The 20,198-nt window shown below is 44.1% G+C and overlaps 1 protein-coding gene across 11 annotated transcripts in view; it reads right to left on the minus strand.

Moving 5' to 3' along the window:
- Positions 1-1,681: 1,681 nt before the first annotated feature.
- DYM (dymeclin) overlaps positions 1,682-20,198 on the minus strand; it is a 209,547-nt gene continuing 191,030 nt past the window's right edge. For all 11 annotated transcript variants that reach the window (XM_054652442.2, XM_054652441.2, XM_077171383.1 and 8 more), the window contains one exon: positions 1,682-4,174. In XM_054652442.2, coding sequence (XP_054508417.2) covers positions 4,025-4,174 — 150 coding nt within the window. In that variant the 3' untranslated portion in view covers positions 1,682-4,024. The remainder of the gene's footprint in view (positions 4,175-20,198) is intronic.

Raw genomic sequence — 20,198 nt, forward strand, 5'->3', positions numbered from 1 at the left:
CAATAAATATGGTAATAATAACTCCCTCGAATCCCAAAATTAACAATGAATCCAGCACAAAAGCAGCTGGGATGCAGAGTTTTATAGTAATGCCAGTACCAACGGTACACATTTTTAGGTAAGGTGGCCAAAGGAGGAATGGGTAGAAAGGGGAAAGGATTTGCAGTGGTCAGGTGATTCTAGGAAGTGAAATGCATTAGAAAACTCCTGCTCTTCCAGCACAGAGGGTGGAGTTTTTTCAGACCAAGCCCAATCAATTACAAGAGAGCCTGGGGCTGACTAAATATGAGATTTGACCTTTACTTGGCTGAATTAGACAACATATGCAATGATAAAACCAGTAGAAAAGGTTGTACAAAATCTTTAGAGTTTCCAAAGAAGGGAGGGGAGTTGTTTGCTTCTTCCTTTCCTGTTTAACTGGTAGATCAACAATCTAGTGGCACGCACAAAACAGCTTGGGTTTTTTTTTTCCCCCCGTAACTTGCCAATACTCTTTGGTTTTAGGCTATTAGGGTCAAGAAAGACCAAGAAATCTGGCAGGTTTTTGGACTGCTTTTGCCAAAGTGAATGATGCCCAGTGCATTTATCTCTTCCAGCTGCCCCCCCCTCACCCCCTCTTTCACAGCAAGAGCAGAGTTTCACTCCATTGCCTGAGGGAGGAGGGTTTCTGCCTCACCAGGGACATGTGCATGAGGCTCCACAACTCCCTCTTCACCAACAACTTACACAGCAGCTGACTTTTCTGCCTGTTTGGTCTTCTGGAAGGGATGGTCCTCTGAGAGCAGACCTGCCTTCTCCTGCCCAGCCCTGGAGTGATGGATTTCCTTCTCCAGAGCTGCTCAGGGAGCTCAGGCAGGCGGTGACAGCAGTGATCATCACTCAGAGCAAGAGTATTGTAATAGAATCTCAGAATGGTCTGGGTTGGAAGGGACCTTAAAACCCACCTTGTTCCACCCCCTGCCATGTGCAGGGACACCTTCCACTGTCCCAGGCTGCTCCAAGCCCCATCCAGCCTGGCCCTGGGCACTGCCAGGGATCCAGGGGCAGCCCCAGCTGCTCTGGGCACCCTGGGCCAGGGCCTGCCCACCCTCCCAGCCAGCAATTCCTTCCTAATATTCCATCTATCCCTGCCCTCTGGCCCTGGGAAGCCATTCCCCCTTTTTCTGTCCTTCCAGGCCTCTTCCCAAAGTCCCTCTCCAGCTCTCCTGTCAGTACATGCAGGTAGGTACTGGAAGGCCACAGTTAGGACACCCCAAATATGAATGTGGTCAGGAGAAGGCCCTGGTGCAACACCCACCCCACACCCCAAAATCAGAGACACCATCAGCTGAAATGGACAGGAAAGGGAATCTGAGGGAGCAGAACACATCAGGTCTGGTCTTGTGTGGACAACCCTGTCCCTCCTCTGCTTTCCCCCATGACTGTGCATTCCCAGTGCCCCTCCAGGCCATGGCCACTGTGACCATTAAAGCTGAGCTGGCAAGAGGTGACATTCCACGGGACACTGCAGATGACATGTTCCTTCTTTTACCAGACACTGACTTGAACACTGATTTACTTTATACAACAAATAAATTTACACTCTTCTTAATTGCGCATCATGGAGGACATTATAAAACCTCCATCAGGTTGGGCCTGATGACCACGCCAAGACCCGTGACATAGAACACACCACCCTGTATTTACTGTTTCATAATTTTTTATTTTTGTAATTACGCATAATAAATCTTTCACACAAAGTAATGAAAAGGATCCCTAAGGTGAAGGAAAAACAGAGTATTTGTGACCATACCAGACTGCAGATGTCAGGACACTGCCAGGCCCACGTCACACTCCAGCTCTTGGGAGAGCCAATGGCACCAGCATGAATTTCTGCCTAAATCTTGGTCTGGCTCTGCTGTTTTGGCTTTAGGTGGTAACTCCAGCTGTTCCAAACCAGCTGGGACCCAGGAGCAGGGTATTTCATGAAACACACAAGGGGATTACACCATCAGAGCAAAGCCTCTGCACCTCAGTGTCACCACAACGGGAGGACAGCGAGAGAGAAATTTCTGTGCGATGCCGATGATGGTTCAGCAGCTGCTGGACCTTTTCTATCAGACTGCTGCTTTATCTGCTCCTCTCTTGCAAAAAGCCCTTTCACAGACAAATCAGGTTTTCTGCAGTCTGACACCTGGCTGAGCAGTGTCTGCCCTGGCAGGGCCTCTCTGGTGCTGCTCACCCCAGAGTGTTTAAAACAGATGAACATTGAGCCAGCCCAGCAGCTTTAGAATCCACGGTTTAAAAGTGCATCTTCAGACTGACCTTTCCAAATCTGGGCAGCCCTGTTGACTCACAAACACTCTTAGTCTTTTAATAAAGACAAAATTACAAATCACTACAGTAACCAAGAATAGTTATCCCCTTTTGATGTTTGCTCAAAGACCAAAACAAAACAGAATAAATCCAAAATACAGATCAACTTATGTGCAGCTCAGTCATGGTTCATTAATTTCTCCTATTTGCCTAAGAAAACACTGCATCTCCAGTCTTACCATTGTCTTTTCTCAAAAGCTTCTGCCATTTCAAAGCCCTAAATGCTCATGGGCTCTATATATTCCTTTGCAGCTATATTTAAATAAATTTGGAAAGCTTTTTTTTCTTCCTTTTTTTTTTTTTTTATAAGCCAGCATTTCCATTTGTGTAGGACTCAAATGGACTTCTGTCTCTAAATAAGCAGATAAAAGGAAAGTACAATCTTAGCACATCCTTCAGAGGGATGAAACGGTGCAAGAAATTCTATTTAAAGCCATTCAAAGGACTTTCTGAAAGCAAACGCACCCGATTCCTCAGGTCAACAAACAGAACATGCTGGAGCAGGCAGTGAATACAGAGGGTTGCCACGCATCTTCAAGAACTAATTCCTTGAAATTAAAGTTTTGGCATGCAATGCACTGCTGACAGTCCCCCACACAGCAGCACGTGGGATGAGGAGAGTGGGTGCACGTGTGTGCAACAGGCATCCCCAAAATACGATCCCCACTTTGAAAAATGAGATTTCTTTCAAAATCACACCACTTTCTTTTGCTTTTCCCACTGCTGAAACAGGTATATCAGGAAAGGGCACTTGAAAACAACCAAAAAAGAGAGTAGTATTCTACATTCAGATAAATTTATACTTCTGCCATAAAACTTTAAAAGCCAAGAGGAGGTTTTTCAACACAGAGCTTTGTCAAGGATCCCCAAAACACACTGTCACCATTACGCACGGATTTACAGGACACTGGTCTATTTTACAATCTTGTAATTATTTTCTTTGGACTTTTTTTTCCCCTTACACGTTCAATTTCCAGGAACAATTTTGTACAGGAGCACAGAAAAACAAGTCTGTAAGGGACTTGACTCCGAAAGCAGGTGTTTCTTGCCCTCTGGAGAGTATTTGTCAGTCAAACAACAACAACAACAGAAGACTTGCTATTGAAAATCCTCCCACAAACATCTAAATCAAGTGTTTTGAATCTGCCTGGGAGCTAACCTGATTAAGATGCTGCTTGCTTAGTTCCCTCGGATGACAGTGTAGACAGCAATTTAAGGGCTGCAGCCAGTGCCACAGAAACGAAGGGCTGTGAGTGGAAACAAGGATTAGGTAACGAGCACCCCACGGCAGCATCCAAGAGACCGTAAAAAGCTTGACCCAAGGAAGCTGCCCGCTCCAAAGAGCCAAAAATACAAATACTGCTTCCAAATCAAAGCCTGCAATCTCATTTAGCCTGTTAAGTTAAAAGGACGATCAGGTTTGTGGTTGGTAGTAACATCATACCCCATGTGTAAGGCCTCATTTTCATCAAACAAGCTCTAGGTTACGGACTATAAACACAAGGTTGCCTACAAGCCATCAGTGCCCCACACCAGTCTGTCCCAGCATGAGGCTGGGCTGGACACTGGCTCTGGGGTCAGGGGGGCAGTTGGAGGGGGTCAGGTTGGAAGGGGTGCAGAGGTTCGATTCCTGTAGGATGGAGCGGGGCTGGCCTGGCCGGGGTGTCCCTCAGCCCGAGTCCATGGTGAAGAGCTGGATGTCACGGGGGTTCCAGTACAGGGCCACGGCAGAGTTGTACACCAGGGACCACACGTAGGGGATGAAGAACTCCTCAGGCTGCTCCTCCTCCACGTACTTAAACTTCAGCTCAGGGAACTTCTGCAACAAGAAGCCAGAGTCCAGTGAGGGAAGGTTTGCATGTCTGCTTACAAACACACAGCCCACATAAACACTGAAGAAAGAGGTTTGGTGAAAAAAATAATGGAAGGAACTAAACCATTAGAACCCAAGGAAAATATTTATAGGATAAAGAGAACATTTATAATTTCTTCTTTGAATTAAATGCTACATTAGCATATTGTATTTGAGCCTTTTACCGTTGGTCACAATCCATTTGCCTGTTAACACACTAAACACGTGAATCCTTTACAAAACCCAAAGGTCTCAAGGAAAACTCATTTTTAGCAGCCCCTCAAAAGCCTTCTTGCCTGTGCATGTACAAACATATTTATTGCATTTTCCCTTAAAAAACATTTTGCCATTAATTGTACTTGGCTCCTTAGCAGGAGAATCCTCTGAAAAGGCTTAAAGCATAAACACAGCTTATGGTATCACAGGATCACAGAATATTCCCAGTTGAAAGGGACTCCCCAGGATCCCCCCACTCCATCTCCTGCCCTGCACAGACCCCCAGCAATCCCACCCTGAGCATCCCTGGCAGTGCTGCCCAAAGGCTCCTGGAGCTCTGGCAGCCTCGGGGCTGTGCCCATTCCCTGGGGAGCCTGGGCAGTGCCAGCACCCTCTGGGGAAGAGCCTTTCCCTGATACCCAGCCTAAACCTCCTGGAACAGCTCCAGCCATTCCCTGGGTCCTGTCCCCAGTACCAGAGAGAAGAGACAGATATGCTGCAATCTCAAGTTCCCATTTTTCTAATTTTTTCCCTCCCAAAGCAGTGCACACTGCAAACCCACCAGGTTCACTCTTGGTAAGTGTGTATTTTGGAAAGAGCTGAGTCTACTTTTGCATTGTGCTCTTCACTTTATCCACTTCTAAATGTTGCCTGTGTCTGAGCTTGGCAGAGTCTCAGGCAAAAGCCGCATTACAATGATCACTGGGGTAAGATAAAACATGACCCATTTTATTATTTATAAGGCTGTGGCTAACACTAAGAATAAACTCCTCAGTGTGACATGATCAGAACAAGCACAGCAATGGCCAAGGAGCCTCTTTGCCCATTAATAATGAAGGGATTCCCTATCCTATTTCTTGAGCTCAGTGTCTTGTTTCCTTGCCTTAAGGGTACAAGAATTCTGGCTGGATCAGTCTCCTTTGAGGGGGCATTTCTTGGACACTTGGTTTTCAGGGTTGGTATTTAACTTCAATGCTCCCATGTTATTTGTACTCTTGGAGTCAGAAAACATGTACACTTGTAGAAAAGTTGTAGAAATATGTGGACGTGGCACCTGGGGACATGGGTTGGTGGTGGCCTTGGCAGTGCTGGGAGAGCAGCTGAACTCAGATCTTGGAAGCTTTTCCAACCTACAGGATTCTGCATTATCTCCGTTCAAGGAAGTGAGGCAGCTAAAGGTAGGGCTGTTAAAGGCTCCTCTGCATCTAACCCCTGTTGAGTTCAAAGCCCAAAATCTCAAAGGTACATCAGCAAGTTTAATTTCCTGTGCCAGACATGCAGTTTGTGGTAGAGAACTCTCCCACAGCCGTTCTGTGCATCTAAACCACTTTCCACCACCTCTCTACAACCTCTCTTCTCCGAGTCTGTTTTGACCAGCCTGCTTAATCTTCTGCATCACTTTGGTTTTTTCACTCTTAGGTACCTTAGACCCATACTCACCCCCCGTCTCTCACTTCCAATCTCTCAGCCTTCTGCCATGCCAACTCCCTTCCGCTGCATCCTTATCCTCTCTCTTTAGCATACTTTTCTCTTTTGTGCTCACCTAACCTTTCTTTTCTCACCAGCCTTGTGAGATCCTCCTTTTCACTGACATTCTCTATCCCTTCCCAACTCGGCTCCCAGTTCTGAAGTTGTCCCTGTCTTCCCGCTCTACCACCCCCCCAACCAAGCCCTCATGTATATTTTCATTAGTATTTATTTTGTTTAAAAAGGCCCTGACATTCTACTCTGCTTATCCTCAGTGTAATCTTCCCCACTTCCTTCCAAAACTTCCTGGCTTGTGGTCAGTGTAGACAGGAGCACATTCTGTTCAGCCCTGCATCAGCAGAATGAATGGTTCAACCTCACGATTACACCATGGCAGCACTTCCAGCCAGAGGAAAGTCTTACACAGCTGCCACTCTTCACACCAGGGATGCAGCCCATGGTAGTCCTTCTGGGAGGGAAGGAGGGGAAAGTGATTCAAGATTCTAATTTGAATTGAATTAAACACAGCCTTCTTTTTCACCTTCAGGTCACAGATGGAGCTACTGGCTTTGCAAACATTTGTGGCAGTAGCCTGGGACCATTCTTGGGCTCCTGTGCAGCTTAAAAAACATCTTCAGCCTCAAAACAGTACGCAAAATTACATCAGAAATTCCAACAGCTGCATCTGAGATGCTCAGGTCTTACTATCCCATTATCTCTCAGCTGGAAGGGCAGCATAAAATGGCTCAGGTAGCATTCATATTTTCAGGCAATAAGCCATGCATTGATTTTATTATTCAGCCTCTCTTCAGGCTGATCGATGTTGCCATTTATTGCAATCGTATCACAGCAATTTAATAATCAATTTCAGATTAAAGGCTGAGTGTAACTCACTGCAGTCAGCCTGGACTCTCTGACACTCAACATGTGCTTTGAACAGCCTGTGGGGGTGTCTTGGAAATGCAGACAAGGAGAATGAGATTTTTAAGGAGAGCAGTAATACACACTGCCACTACATATACACAGTTTTGATTGAGTCTACATAAAAAGAATGTAGATAACATTACGAGTGATGGATTTTTGAGGGTCCACCTGAACAGCAGGCTCAGGACAGCTCAATGCATTGCTGATGAGACACGAAAAATTAGGATTCCAGGCCAGCAATTCAAACCCACATTCTTTAGATGACTGCAACGACCCACAGCTGTGTGCTGGCCATGTTTTCTTTTCTTCATTCATTTAAAATGAGAAATCCTAGAGGTCCAGCATGGAGAGAACTGCACCAGCATCTTTGGGGTGTGGATGCAGCACTTGGGAATATGGTTTAGTAGTGAACACAGTCCTGCTGAGTTAATGTTTGAACTCAATGATCTTAGAGGGCTTTTCCAACCTCAATGATTCTATGAAGTAACTTGCAAGATTAACCATGGCAGCAATCCACTGTTGAGACAAAAAACTACCCACACTGTTTCACTAACAGAGTGTTCACTGAAAACAGAATTTGTTAACAAACAAAATCATCAAAAGTTTCTTCTTTAAGAGAATGACTTTATAACAATTTGTAACAGCAGGATTTAAACAACATGTAAAAAGCTTGATTGGTGCCAAAAAGCTTTAAGATTTTCAAAAAGCTTTTCAAGATTTTCAGGTAACAGTCCAAGGAATGTTTAAATTCATATTTGTGCCATTTGTCTCCTGTATGTCCTGCTTCAAATGAGTGATCAGGAGCCTTGGGCCCTGGCTGTGTGCTGCAGACACACAGGAGATGACACTGAAGCAACCAGGCCACATGGGTCTCAGGGCACTCCCAGAAATAACCCAGCCAGCAGTGGTGAGGACTTTATCACAGTTAACAAAATTGCCAAAGTGGCACATCAAACCTGCAGTGCACAAATCTATTTTCTTCTGCCTTGCTGCTGTTGTGTTCAACTTACTTCTGGAAAGACATTGGCACCCTAGCTGGTGACACTCCAATGAACCAGATTTTTAGCACCACTTAAAAAGAGAGACCGTGCTAAGGCATCTTAAATGGCAATCTTAATGATAGAGGAAAAACCTTGGCATGGGATGAATCATCCCTTTTTTTCCTTCACTGCCCTGTTTGTTTGGATGGATGATGTGGAAAGACGGAGCCCCTCTGCTCTGGAGCCAGCCTGGCACAGCTGGGGCTGCTCAGCTGCACAAGAGAAGGCTCCAGGGACACCTCAGAGCCCCTGCCAGGGCCTCCAGGGGCTCCAGGAGAGCTGCACAGGGACTGGGGACAAGGCCTGCAGGGACAGCAGCCAGGCAATGGCTCCCAGTGCCAGAGGGCAGGCACAGATTTTGGGCTCTTGGCAATTAGGAATTGCTGGCTGGGAGGGTGGGCAGGCCCTGGCCCAGGGTGCCCAGAGCAGCTGGGGCTGCCCCTGGATCCCTGGCAGTGCCCAGGGCCAGGCTGGATGGGGCTTGGAGCAGCCTGGGACAGTGGAAGGTGTCCCTGTTTATGGCCGGGTGTGGAATGAGATGAGCTTTAAAGTCTCTCCCAAACCAAACCCTGTTTTGATCCAATATACAACAATGTTCATTATTTAAATTACTGAACTCCTTCCCTTGACATAAACAGGTCCATTGGAGCCAGTATTTGCATTTCTTGCACCCCACAGATGGACAGACAACCCCAGATAGTTTAAAATAAATCAGCCTGAGAAAGTCCTTGAAAACGTGAGAGACAGAGGTAACATTACGGTTTGAACGGCACAGTTTAAATACAGACACCACTTATCAGCTCCAGTGAATCACCCCACCACATCACCCTATCTTGTTTTCTTCTCCCAGACAAAGCAGAAGTCAGATTTCGTGGTTGGGACGAGGGTACAAATGAGACAGACCGAGAGCTTTGCAGACTGTCTGCATTGTCAATCATATGATTCGATGAAAAACCACGGGAAGTCCTATGAACAGACACAGAACTGCACTGCAGTAACTCCCCCACCACAGAAGTACAACAACATTGGGGAGTTTTGTTGGGTTTTTGTTTTGTTGGTTTTTTCGTTGGTTTTTTTTTTTTTTTTTTTTGGTTTGGTTTGGTTTTTTTCAGTTAACGCTGAGGAAGGGAACATCACGGCCAGTGCACCTGGCTCTGCTCCAGGCAGCTCAGTGGCATCTGAGCTATAAGGCTTGAGCCATACATTAAATAAAACATCCCCTTCCCTCCAAATGAACCCTCAGAGCTTGCTCTAAGGCTACAGTGTTATGTCAGTTGATGATCTCCACTCAGATAACACAGGCAAGGGCAGATGGAGCTGCTTTAAGAGCAATGTCTTTGCTTCTTCCCTGATCTAGATGTTCTGCGGGATGAAAAGCAGCATTCATCAAAGATATGGGGCAGTCACTGTGGAAAATAAAGAAATTAAAGAGCTGGATTAATAAAAAGCTGGAGAATCCTCTTTTCCTCAAGTTCTGGTTGGAAACTCTGGTTTCTGAAACAGCAATCAAGCACGAGTCAGTATTTTCAAAAGCAGGTGACTCTTTGAGCAGAGAAGTGCTGTTTTCAAAGGAGTCTAAACACATTTGAGAGTCAAATTCATGTGAACTTTACATCAATCCAAAGCTTCAAAGTCTTTCTGAAAATGGGATTTCTCTGTGTTTGAAAAGCTTACCATGAATCTTGTTTGGTAACCTAATGACTTGATGGCAAATTATGTGTTTCATATTGTTTCTGCTAAATATAGCAGTATTGCCTGCAGAGCATCTGTAGGATTGGACCTCATTAGCAAAATACATCAAATGGCAGGGGAAAAAAAGAGGGCTCAGGTTCAGCACTGTACCAAGCCTCTGTTATAGGGTCTATAATGAATATTTACCCCAGCAAGGATCGCCCCTAAAACCTGCCTTGCACCAAACATAGCAATCTGTGAGGATTTTGGGCAGAGGAGTGACACCTGTACTTGACTGCCAAGTCCTCAATGCCACATGGAAATCTGGTTCCCAGAACACCAATCTAAGTCAAATTAATGGCCAAGGATCTTTGACAACAACTCAACAATCATGCCTGGCACACTGTTCATGGTATGGACACACAGGTACATATGGAAACATTGATATATTTGGGTTTTATATAAATGCAAGGACTTGAGTTCTTTAACAGACCACAATTTGTGGAAGAAAATGTCTCGGTGCTCGCTCCAAGATACTGACAGATTGAATTTTTGCAATTACTTAGTTCTTGTGGGGCGTTAAGGCTGTTTGATCTTTCTCTCAGGTTCTGTTCGTGTCTGCAGTGCTTCTCTTTGACTGCAGACAGAAAGCGTGTGGCTCTGGTGAAGTATCTGTACGGGCTACACCACACCTGCCTGATACCATCTTTCTCTCCTCCTCAGGCTCACAGCATAGAAGATGATGGTGGGGAGATGAAGGAAGCAAACAGGAAATGTGCTAGACTAAGTGTGAGCCACACATCTTGTTCAGAGATCTGCCTAAGGAATAGGTGCAAACAGAAAGACAGTGAAGAAAATGGGGGCTCAGAGCATGGCAGGGAGGTGGAAAAAGAAATATAAAACTTAGGGAAATAAGAGGTTCAAAACCATCTGTGCACAAGCTAAATAGAATAAGTGTATTACATATTATTTATTAAATATATATTAAATACAGTATTATTTCTAATAATAGAATGATGAAAGTTTAAGCAACTACACAAGCTGTAGTAGACAACATCGTTGTTCCCAGGGAGCAAAATTCTGTAAGACAGGTAACCCACATTCTAATGGGCCACAATCTTCCAGGTCCAGGAGGGTAGGGGAGTTAATCTATAGAGAGAGAACTGTTTCAGCAAGTTTCATTGATAGGTGATTTCTGTTTTCAGATCACTTTGAGTAAAGGTTTGTACAACCACAGCTGCAGGAAAACAAATGCTCAGCAGTGAATTTTCAGAGTCAGATGTGAACTACTGCCAGAGAAGCAGACGTGCCTCTGGTCAGAGTTCAGCAATTACCAATTTTTTTATAGAGTACTGAGAAGCCAGGTCATTTTGGGAAAAATCAATCAAACAGCTCTGCCTAGATAATTATTGGTAAAACCACAATTAGTTAAATGAGTTAAATATTTGTGGCAAACCTGCCAGGGCACAAAGCTTTGCAGGGTACCATAAGAAGACTGCTTTTCTGTCTGGAATAGAATGGCAAATAATGAGAACTTTAAAGTCCTAGAAATTCAGAGACACAAACACATATACACTTGTCTCTTTTCCTTCCAGGAAAGAAATGCTGTCAATAGTCCCAAACTGTGCCATTTTTGTCTTCATACCAGGCTGCTATCTGCACAGATTCGAAAAGCACTGTATAAATGCAGATATCTGAGCTTAGGACAAGGTCAGGTATCTGGTATTTCAGGATCTGTTGGGTTCCACATCAGAAACACCTGGACTCTGGGCTACTTCTAGACAGCACCAAAAACAAACAGGACCACTGGTCAGCAGCTATAAAGACAGCCTGGCACAGCTGGGGCTGTTGAGCTGCACAGAGAAGGCTCCAGGGACACCTCAGAGCCCCTGCCAGGGCCTCCAGGGGCTCCAGCAGAGCTGCCCAGGGACTGGGGACAAGGCCTGCAGGGACAGCAGCCAGGCAATGGCTCCCACTGCCAGAGGGCAGGCACAGATTTTGGGCTCTTGGCAATTAGGAATTGCTGGCTGGGAGGGTGGGCAGGCCCTGGCCCAGGGTGCCCAGAGCAGCTGGGGCTGCCCCTGGATCCCTGGCAGTGTCCCAGGCCAGGCTGGATGGGGCTTGGAGCAGCCTGGGACATGGAAGGTGTCCCTGCCCATGGCAGGGGATTGGAATGTAATGGGCTTCAAGCTTCCTTTCAACCCAAACTATTGTAGGATTCTGTGAATGTCCCTCAATCCCTTAGTTTGAGGGATTTGAGTTTCTGCTCAGCTTCAGAGATCCTGTGTCCACCTGAAGAAATTTTGGAATGGGAGGAAAAGATAACCAAGATGAAAGACTGAACCAAACCTACATATCACACACGGTTAAGTATCATTAATCTCTACATACATTTTATGCATCCTGACATTTATAGTCACAGTTCAAGGATTTACAGCTCTAACTATAATTTGCTTTCCCTGTCAGGAATGTTCTCTATGCCATGTTGTCGAGATGGACACAGATCTTTCCAGAACATTTCCAAGAGGACTGCTAAACATCCAGGAGCCAAACTTGTCAGACCATGGAGACAGAAAACAACAGGAACACTACGAGGACATTTGCAACACTGCAGAAAATACAATGCATGTTTGCTTTATCAAATAAAGAGAAAAGAAAGAGATTGATGTATGTAATACACTTGAAGCATGAGGATGAAAGCAGGACGTGTAAATGAGGTACCATCAACAAAAACCAGAACTTTCATTCACTTCAGGGCGTAACCTGAAAGAACGGTAATTCTCAGAAAATACAGTGGCATTTTAGAAGAAAGAATACAGGTCAGAGCAAAAAGTGAACAACTCAAAATGACAACAATTCAAACAAAGGATGTTTTTAACATTGAAAAAAAAAGCCTAACCAAGAAGAGAGTTAAACACATGGAAGAAACAAAGCTACTGACCCAACTGACAGAAACATTTCTGGTCCTGACCTTGCTCTAGCACTTTTTATGTACATAGACCAACCACTCAGACAAATAACTAAAATCCTTTGTGTGTTTTTGAATTTAGGGAATTAAAATCTGAAAAACTGAATAATCCCTGAACCCATTTCTCAGTGGCATTAAAGGGCACCAAAGCACAAATGGGGATGAGTCTATCAACTCATAAAAACTTTTATGGATATGAAGCAGACATATAAGCCTTTTCTACCATGGGATTTGCAGAAAATGCACATTTCATAACAGTAGTCCCTATTTTTAACACTGGTAAGGAAGATGCAAATAAGTTTAAGCCCTGGCTTCCTGTGCTTCAGCTTGCAAGCCATTCTTCTCTAGATTAATGTGCAAGGTTTACACAACCACGAAAAACAGTAGGTTTTCAGCAAACATTTTTTGTTAAAACTGAAATAAGTTAAGAAATCACTCATCATGGACACCTTTATATAGAAAACTTATAGACCTGCTAACAAAAGGTTACAAGATTAGAACTAGATTTTAGATGCCTCAACTCACAGTTAAGGCCATAATGCTTTACCAGTGCCCTCAAAGAAGGGCTCAGAAATACATAAATTTCCAAAGTCTCAGAATTAAACCCTGCACCTTATGTAGACTTTCCAAACCCCAAAATACCACTCACTTGCCAAACAAAGCTGAGTCAAGGCTGTATTTTTTTCTTTCCAGAATTTTATGAGTGAGATTTGAGCAACCTGGAAGGTGTCCCTGCCCATGGCAGGGGGTTTGAACAAGTTGAGCTTTAAGGTTCCTTCCAGTTGAAAACATTCAGTGATTCTTTGATTCTATGAATTCTGCCACTTTTCAAGTGCGCAAAAGGTAAAGTTTAAGAAATTGGCAGCAATAAATCCGTTGGGAACAACTCATGAGGAACAACTCTGAAGATCTCAAACTGGGCAAAAGCTCAAGTTGTCCTAAGTCCATACATGCACATGCACTGTTTGGATCACTCTGCAGAAGACAGAAGATGTATTTATAAAGTCTAGGAAGGAAGAGAAGGCAGGGGAAGATCAGTTCTGCAGTAAACCAGATCTGGAGCAGATAACCATCCCTGGAGGGATCTAAGAGCTGTGTGGATGTGCTCTTGGGGACATGGATCAGCAGTAGCTTTGGCAGTACTGGGGGAATAGTTGGACTTGATGGTCTTAGAGGGCTTTTCCAACACAAATAATTTTGTGATTCTGTGATCTGTGAGATCCTAAGATGCCTGCTCCCTCCAGAAAAAGCTCATGGTGCTCTCAGAGCCCCAGTATCACCTGGTCAGTGGGAAACCCTTATATGAAACAAGAAAGGCTTTTTATGGTTCAGGACTTGCCAAAGATCAGAATAATTCTTCCCAGGCAATTTGTTTATTTTATTTTATTATTCTTCCACAATGTGGAAGAATTCAAAGGAGGGTGAGATAGGGTTGGGAAAGGCAAAGCCTCCTCTTGGAGATATTGTAAGTGAAGGCAGTAGAGAAGAATTAAGTTGTGTATCTGGACTAAGTCTGCTTCAACTTTGGGATAAAAATGACAGATCTATATTCCCTTCATCAGCCTTTTTTAAACACAAAGCCAATACTACAAATGCCCAACAATATTCCACTTCTCATGTCAGAGACAACCATCTGCTAATTATTTTCTGAAATGTGAGTTAGACACTTTTAGTCTGATCTATATAATTTATTAAACTTTTTTTAACAATAAAGAAAAACTCACTGGAAAGGATTTAAAAGGGCCTATGAAGTGCATAAATGATAGAAACTTTACAGAAAATAACCCTGCTGAATAATGAATGTACACTAATATGTGTAGTTATATATTAAAAGACATGGAGAATCTGCTCTAGACAAACCTTACAGCCAATTATGTATTTTACATTTCAAGCAGTGAGAGCTACTGTTTAAGCCGGAGCAGTTGTTTTGACTTCGATAGCAGACTAGTCTAAAATACAAGGAATGTTGTTTATCATGGAAATGCTTTGTGCTCCAGATAACATCACGGATGGCTGCCCCACCTAGGCTATGGCACCATCCCACCGTCCTGAAACAAACCCCAAATAAACCTCTCCCTGCTGCCCGGCTCCTACTCCCACCAAAGATCCAACTGTTGTGCAAATAAAACTCTCATGGCCATGGTGTGTGCCGTGCAATCAGCAACACAAAACAAGCAGAAGGTGTTGGATATGCATGTGACAGTGAAGGAAACTACTGGACTTTAAGAACATGACCCACACTTTCATGTTTTGGTAGGGCACAGAACCCTTGATTCCTCTGGCACTCTGCCTTGATGCCAGAGGGATGCACGAACTCTGTATGGACAATGTACATATCCTGATGCAGTAATACATAAATATTATCCTTTTCTTACTTTTTTTTGGTTGTTGTTGGGATTTTTGTTTGTTTTTTTTTTGTTTGTTTGTTTTTCATAGGATTGTCATGCCTAGGGTTAGGTTTTTCTTACTCCACCCTGGAGAAGGAGCTGAAGATTTTGTCATCTGTCTTGGTCCCACACTGCTCTTGCTGATGGAGACTGTGACCCATCTATGGAGTTTCCAGCACCCTCTCTGCTCTTCAGCATCTGAGCTGGGAAGGGACTGAAGCACATTGACAGTATAAACCCCACTAATTTCAAAATTTAAAATTTTTCCTTTTGCAAACTACTGTATGACCATTCTCTGCTCTAATACAGTCCTGGGATAATCCAGCAGAACCACAAAAGACTGAGAGGTCAAAATGCTGTTTCCATCTGCCTGTTTCTTTCACCCCAAATCTAGAGTTACTACCATGTCACAGTTGTTTTGTTTTCTCATTTATTTGTGTAGACCATATTCCCCCAACACAAAAGGTGGCAGGAGAAAAGCACAGTGATTCAGTTTGCATACTTTTCCAGTGATGAGGTCCCAGACATGCTTTCACTACACATCAGTTCAACGCTGCCTCCAAAACATCCCGCCAAGCCAAAAAGAACATTCCTTTGGACAACTGGGACCCCGCTCCTCTCCGTTATCACTGTACAAGGGTTGATGCACTGCACTGCACTAGGCCTTGGCTTCGTGCATCAACCAGACAGACATGGCCCATTTTCCCAGCTGAGCTTAACACCTTTGATTTGCATCCTGGGCGCTGACATTCACAGCATGTTTCCTGGTGTGGAGGGCTCCTGGAAGGCCACTAGACGAGGTTTGAGTTTTCCTTCAGAGCAGCCACAGAGCTGAGGCCCGCGCCGACATCCTGCTCCGGTCCCTCCCACCCAGTGCGGCACTGGGGCCGCATGCCAAGCCCAAACATCCTCCCCCACCCCCAGCGCCCACGGAGGAAGACCTCCTTTTGATTTTGTACTTTTTAATCTGAGAGAGCCAGGCCTGTAAATATTACAAAAAATTATAACAATGACTAAAGAACAGAGACAGACTTGCTGTCACCAACTGTTAACTCTCAGATCAGGGCAGCCTAGGAAGTGGACCCTTATCTGCCTGAAGCTCAGGACGTGCTGACTAACACCCTATTGAGCCGGCAGACCTTTGGCTCCCTAATCTCCCCAAACTGAAAAATGTACACCCCAGTGGACATACTCCCTTCTTAAGTATTTCAAGCCTCTGCAAAAAGACAGACTGTGCTGCGAGATGAGCAGTGCTGCCCCGCTGCATGCAGGAAATCCCATTTATTTGTCTTGAGGAGTGAAATGTCAAGTGACAGTAAAACCTTTCCAGCCATAGCACACAGTGCCAGACTGCAGCCTTATCTCTGCCAGGACTGCCAGCCAAGGAGCTGGTGCCAAATGTGTATGTTTACACAGTAATTTTGTGAATGTGGACTTCACAGCTTTACAAAAAAAAATTGCCCTAATGACAAGAGTCCTTGAAGACAAACCAAAATCAGGGGAGGGGGGTTGTGTTAAGTTGACCTCAAGAAATAACCAGGATGCCTTTTATGAAATGGATTTTTAGGTTGCTCATTCTATGCTGTATTTTATTCTATATTCCATTATAATAATGAAGGTTGCAATAGCAATTTCAAATTAGGTATTGAAAACATGCCTTTATAAATGATAGAGGCAAGCAGTGTGTAGAAAGGAGAAAGGCTAAGTTTGAGCAGGACAAAGATTCCTGAAGGTGTTAAGACATCCTTACAAATCTTGAACCTGGCCAACTGGGCAATCTCCTTGACTGTCTGAGTACAGGAGCTGACTGCAACCAAAAGGGATCTGTATGCTTGGTGTCATCCTGCAGCCACCAGTTTAAAAAGTAGCACTCTCCTATAGTGAAATTGCATTTTTTTTTCCTAATGCAAACAATCACCTCAATCTGAAAAAGGGCCCCAAGTGAGTTGCTGTTTCAATAATGAATTAAAATTACTCGTGTTTTCTTTTTCACTATGCTTTAGATGCAGCATTTCTATATTTGTTTGCCTTCACTGAGACTTCTCTTGTATTAAGACTTACTCTGGTAAAGACTGTCTTTAGGCCATGAATTAAACATTTCTAGAGAACTCCCCACCTCAGGCTGGGGAATTCTTTCATAAATGCTACTATGTTCCTCTGTTATTGAACCTAACTGCCCCCTTCCTCCCTGTGCATTCAAGCCAGGTTTGTTTACCCTGGTGACAACAATCAGGCTTTGCTGGTCTTAGCTCAGCAGCTTGGCAAGTCCTGGTGGGGCAGATAAGCACCAGGAATTCAAATAATGTTTTGCTGCCTGACTCTGCTCAGAACTACAGGCACCCCTTGGATCTTGTGGGTCTCACACCAAGGACAACGTGTAAGTTGAAGGCCTGTGCTCTCCTCCCACTCCACAAACACGGAATTTCCTTCTATGTTTTGGAGCTGCCAGTCTCCTATGGACTCGAGGGACCTTCCCTCAGCGAACTACCCATAACTATCCCGCCTCTGGTTTCCCATCTATAAAAACCATCTTTGCTGTGGTTTTTGATAGCTCACATGCTGCAGTGAAGGAAGGGAAATCTCTCTTCCTTTGGGAGAGGAGCTTTGGATGCTGCTGCTACAGCATCATCAAGATGGGAAATTCTCTCCCCACTGCTACACTGTCTGTCTCAAGCCCCTGTCAACCCCTTCTGTCAATTGGGTCTCAGCAGCTGATAATCCACAGGTTGGTTGTTCTCCCCACAGTTTAAATATCAGAGCAATGGCTTTAAACTGCCAGAGGGCAGGGTTAGATGGGATATCAGGAAGAAATTTTTGGCTGTGGGGGTGGTGAGGCCCTGGCAAAGGTTGCCCAGAGCAGCTGTGGCTGCCTCTGGATCCCTGGAGGAGTTTAAAAGCCATGTGGCATGGAGTTTAAAAGGATGTGGCATTTGTGGGGGACATTGGTCAGTGGTGGCCTTGGAAGTGCTGGGGAATGGTTGGACTCAATGGTTCAAGAGAGCTTTTCTAACTTAAAGGACAAGAAGAAAACTTGGGTAGAAGGGAGCATAGTAGGGTTTGTAAGGCACAAGGACACAGGACACAGTCAAGAAAAATCAGCCTTTGTTTGTGAGCTCAACAGATTGTGGGTTTAGAATTAAAATCTTACCATAAACCCAGCCTAAATCCACGTGGATTTAGGATTCAATACCATCATCTGATACCCCAGAACATCTACAGTGACAAAAAAGGCAGGGTGGTCTAAACCAGCTGCCCTCCAAATCCTAACACCAGAGTCCTCAGCAATGATGATAGATATGAGAAACCCCTGCTTGGCCAGGAAAAAGCCATTTCCATCTCTAATCATCCTCAGCAGGAACAAACAGCCTGTAAATCAACTGGAGAGAAGCTTTGCAACTTGTAGCAAAGGTTGTGACAAAATTAAACTCTGTATGGGAATGCCAGGGACACAGCCATCAGCTGACAAAGTACATCTCTTCCTCATTCTCACTTCTTGGTGCAGTTGCTGTAAACATCCAAGACATTCCTCTGATTTATGCATTTAATTAGAAGATATCTGTAACATTCCTGCTGTTTACATTTAACCCAACACTGCAATGAAAGCTGTAATTTTGTCTGGGATTTATATTCTGTATTCAAACTTATTTTGATTCCTTGATTTAAACATACACACAGAAGTGAAAATGTGTCAAAATCATGAAAATGGAAGAGATTATACTCCATTATCTAGTTCATCTGTCATCCAGGGCAGAAATTTTCTGAGGACTGTTTTTCTCAATCTGCCACATATTATGGAAACTTAATTCAAAAGACTAATTCAGAAAAGACAGCTAAACCTTATAAGTGGAAGAGCAATTGGATGAGAATAATTAGAAGTTACGTGATTTTTTTCTCCCTTTATCTTGTATTTAGTTGTCATAACTCATTAAATTTTGCACCTTTTGGGATAAAGTTGTTGGCCTCTGACACAAAATTTTTCATTTATTTAAAAAGTGGTTAATACTTCTTTTTCTTGATGGAGGGGGGACAGTGTGGGACTTTATTAATCAAACAAATGAATAAATTCATTTTAAATGCAACTTTTTGTACTTTTCAGCTACTCTGTCTACACTGAAGTTTTGCAGTAGAAAAGGAACACATGGGTTGGAAATAGCTTTCAACTGAGCAGGGGAAGAAAGGGGTCAGGGCATTTCAGTGTAATTTTACTTTATTTTGACCAAAGCTGCAAGATATTTGGAAACAACACGTCATGCGAATGCAGTGCCTTTGGCACTGTGCTTTTCATTGGACTCACAACATATGCAATGGAGGGAGGGGAGGCTGCACAACACATGTGAGGCAGATTTAGTCACAGCAAAAAACGTAATAAAAGTATAGGGAGGCTTTCTAGGGAGGGAAACTTGGGGAATGTTATTTAGCTTGAGCAATTGTACAGCTCTGAAGTGAGCAGGGGCTGGGCTCTGGCTGGGAGCCCTCCTGTAAGATGTGTTGGACAGGGAGTTTTGGGCTGCTCATGAGTGTGGGGCTTCTGCCAATCTCCTGCAAAGCCGAAGCTCTCCAGCTCTGGGCAGGGAAGCTCCTCTGTGCTCTCTTTCAGAAAAAATGGGATCACCCTTGAAGGTTAAGAGAGTTCAAATGATGTGGCAGGCCAGCAGTTAGCAGAATGGAAGTAGCTTTGAAAAACTTACACGTGCAGAGAGTTGTTTACCCAGGTCAGAGCTCTGTTGCCATGGGGAGCAACTTGGAAACTCTCACACTGCTTTCCCATCCTCCTGGCTCTCCAGAGCTTGCTTTCTGCCTTGTACTTGGTATCTCTTTCTTATAGCAGCTTCCTTAAACGAATGAAATCAGTCAATCTAATGTATTTGGTGCCAAACAACAGATACACAAAGACAGACTGTTTCATGTTAGAATTTGTGTAAAGCTTAATTTTTTCTGCTCCAAGTCTCTTACTTGTGCCCTTCCTTCCCACAAAGTAAGAGAGTCAGAGATTTGTAAAATGGTTTGGATTCAAAGGGGCCTTAAAGTTCATCCCATTCCAGCCCCCTGCCTTGGGCAGGGACACCTTCCACTACCCCAGGGTGCTCCAAGCCCTGTCCATACTGGCCTTGGACATTTCTAGGGATCCAGGGGCAGCCACAGCTTCTTTGGGAAACCTTGTGTCAGGCCCTCACCACCCTCATAGTCAAGAATTCCTTCCTAATATCTAGCCAAAACATTCTTCTTCTGTTTTAAATTACACCATCTTTCTAAGTGCCACTGAAAAATTAAATTTTGGGACTAGTTCTTTATTTTTAAGTTGCACAATTGATTTAAAA

Source organism: Agelaius phoeniceus, chromosome Z, assembly GCF_051311805.1.
Source record: "Agelaius phoeniceus isolate bAgePho1 chromosome Z, bAgePho1.hap1, whole genome shotgun sequence".
Lineage (NCBI taxonomy): Eukaryota > Metazoa > Chordata > Aves > Passeriformes > Icteridae > Agelaius > Agelaius phoeniceus.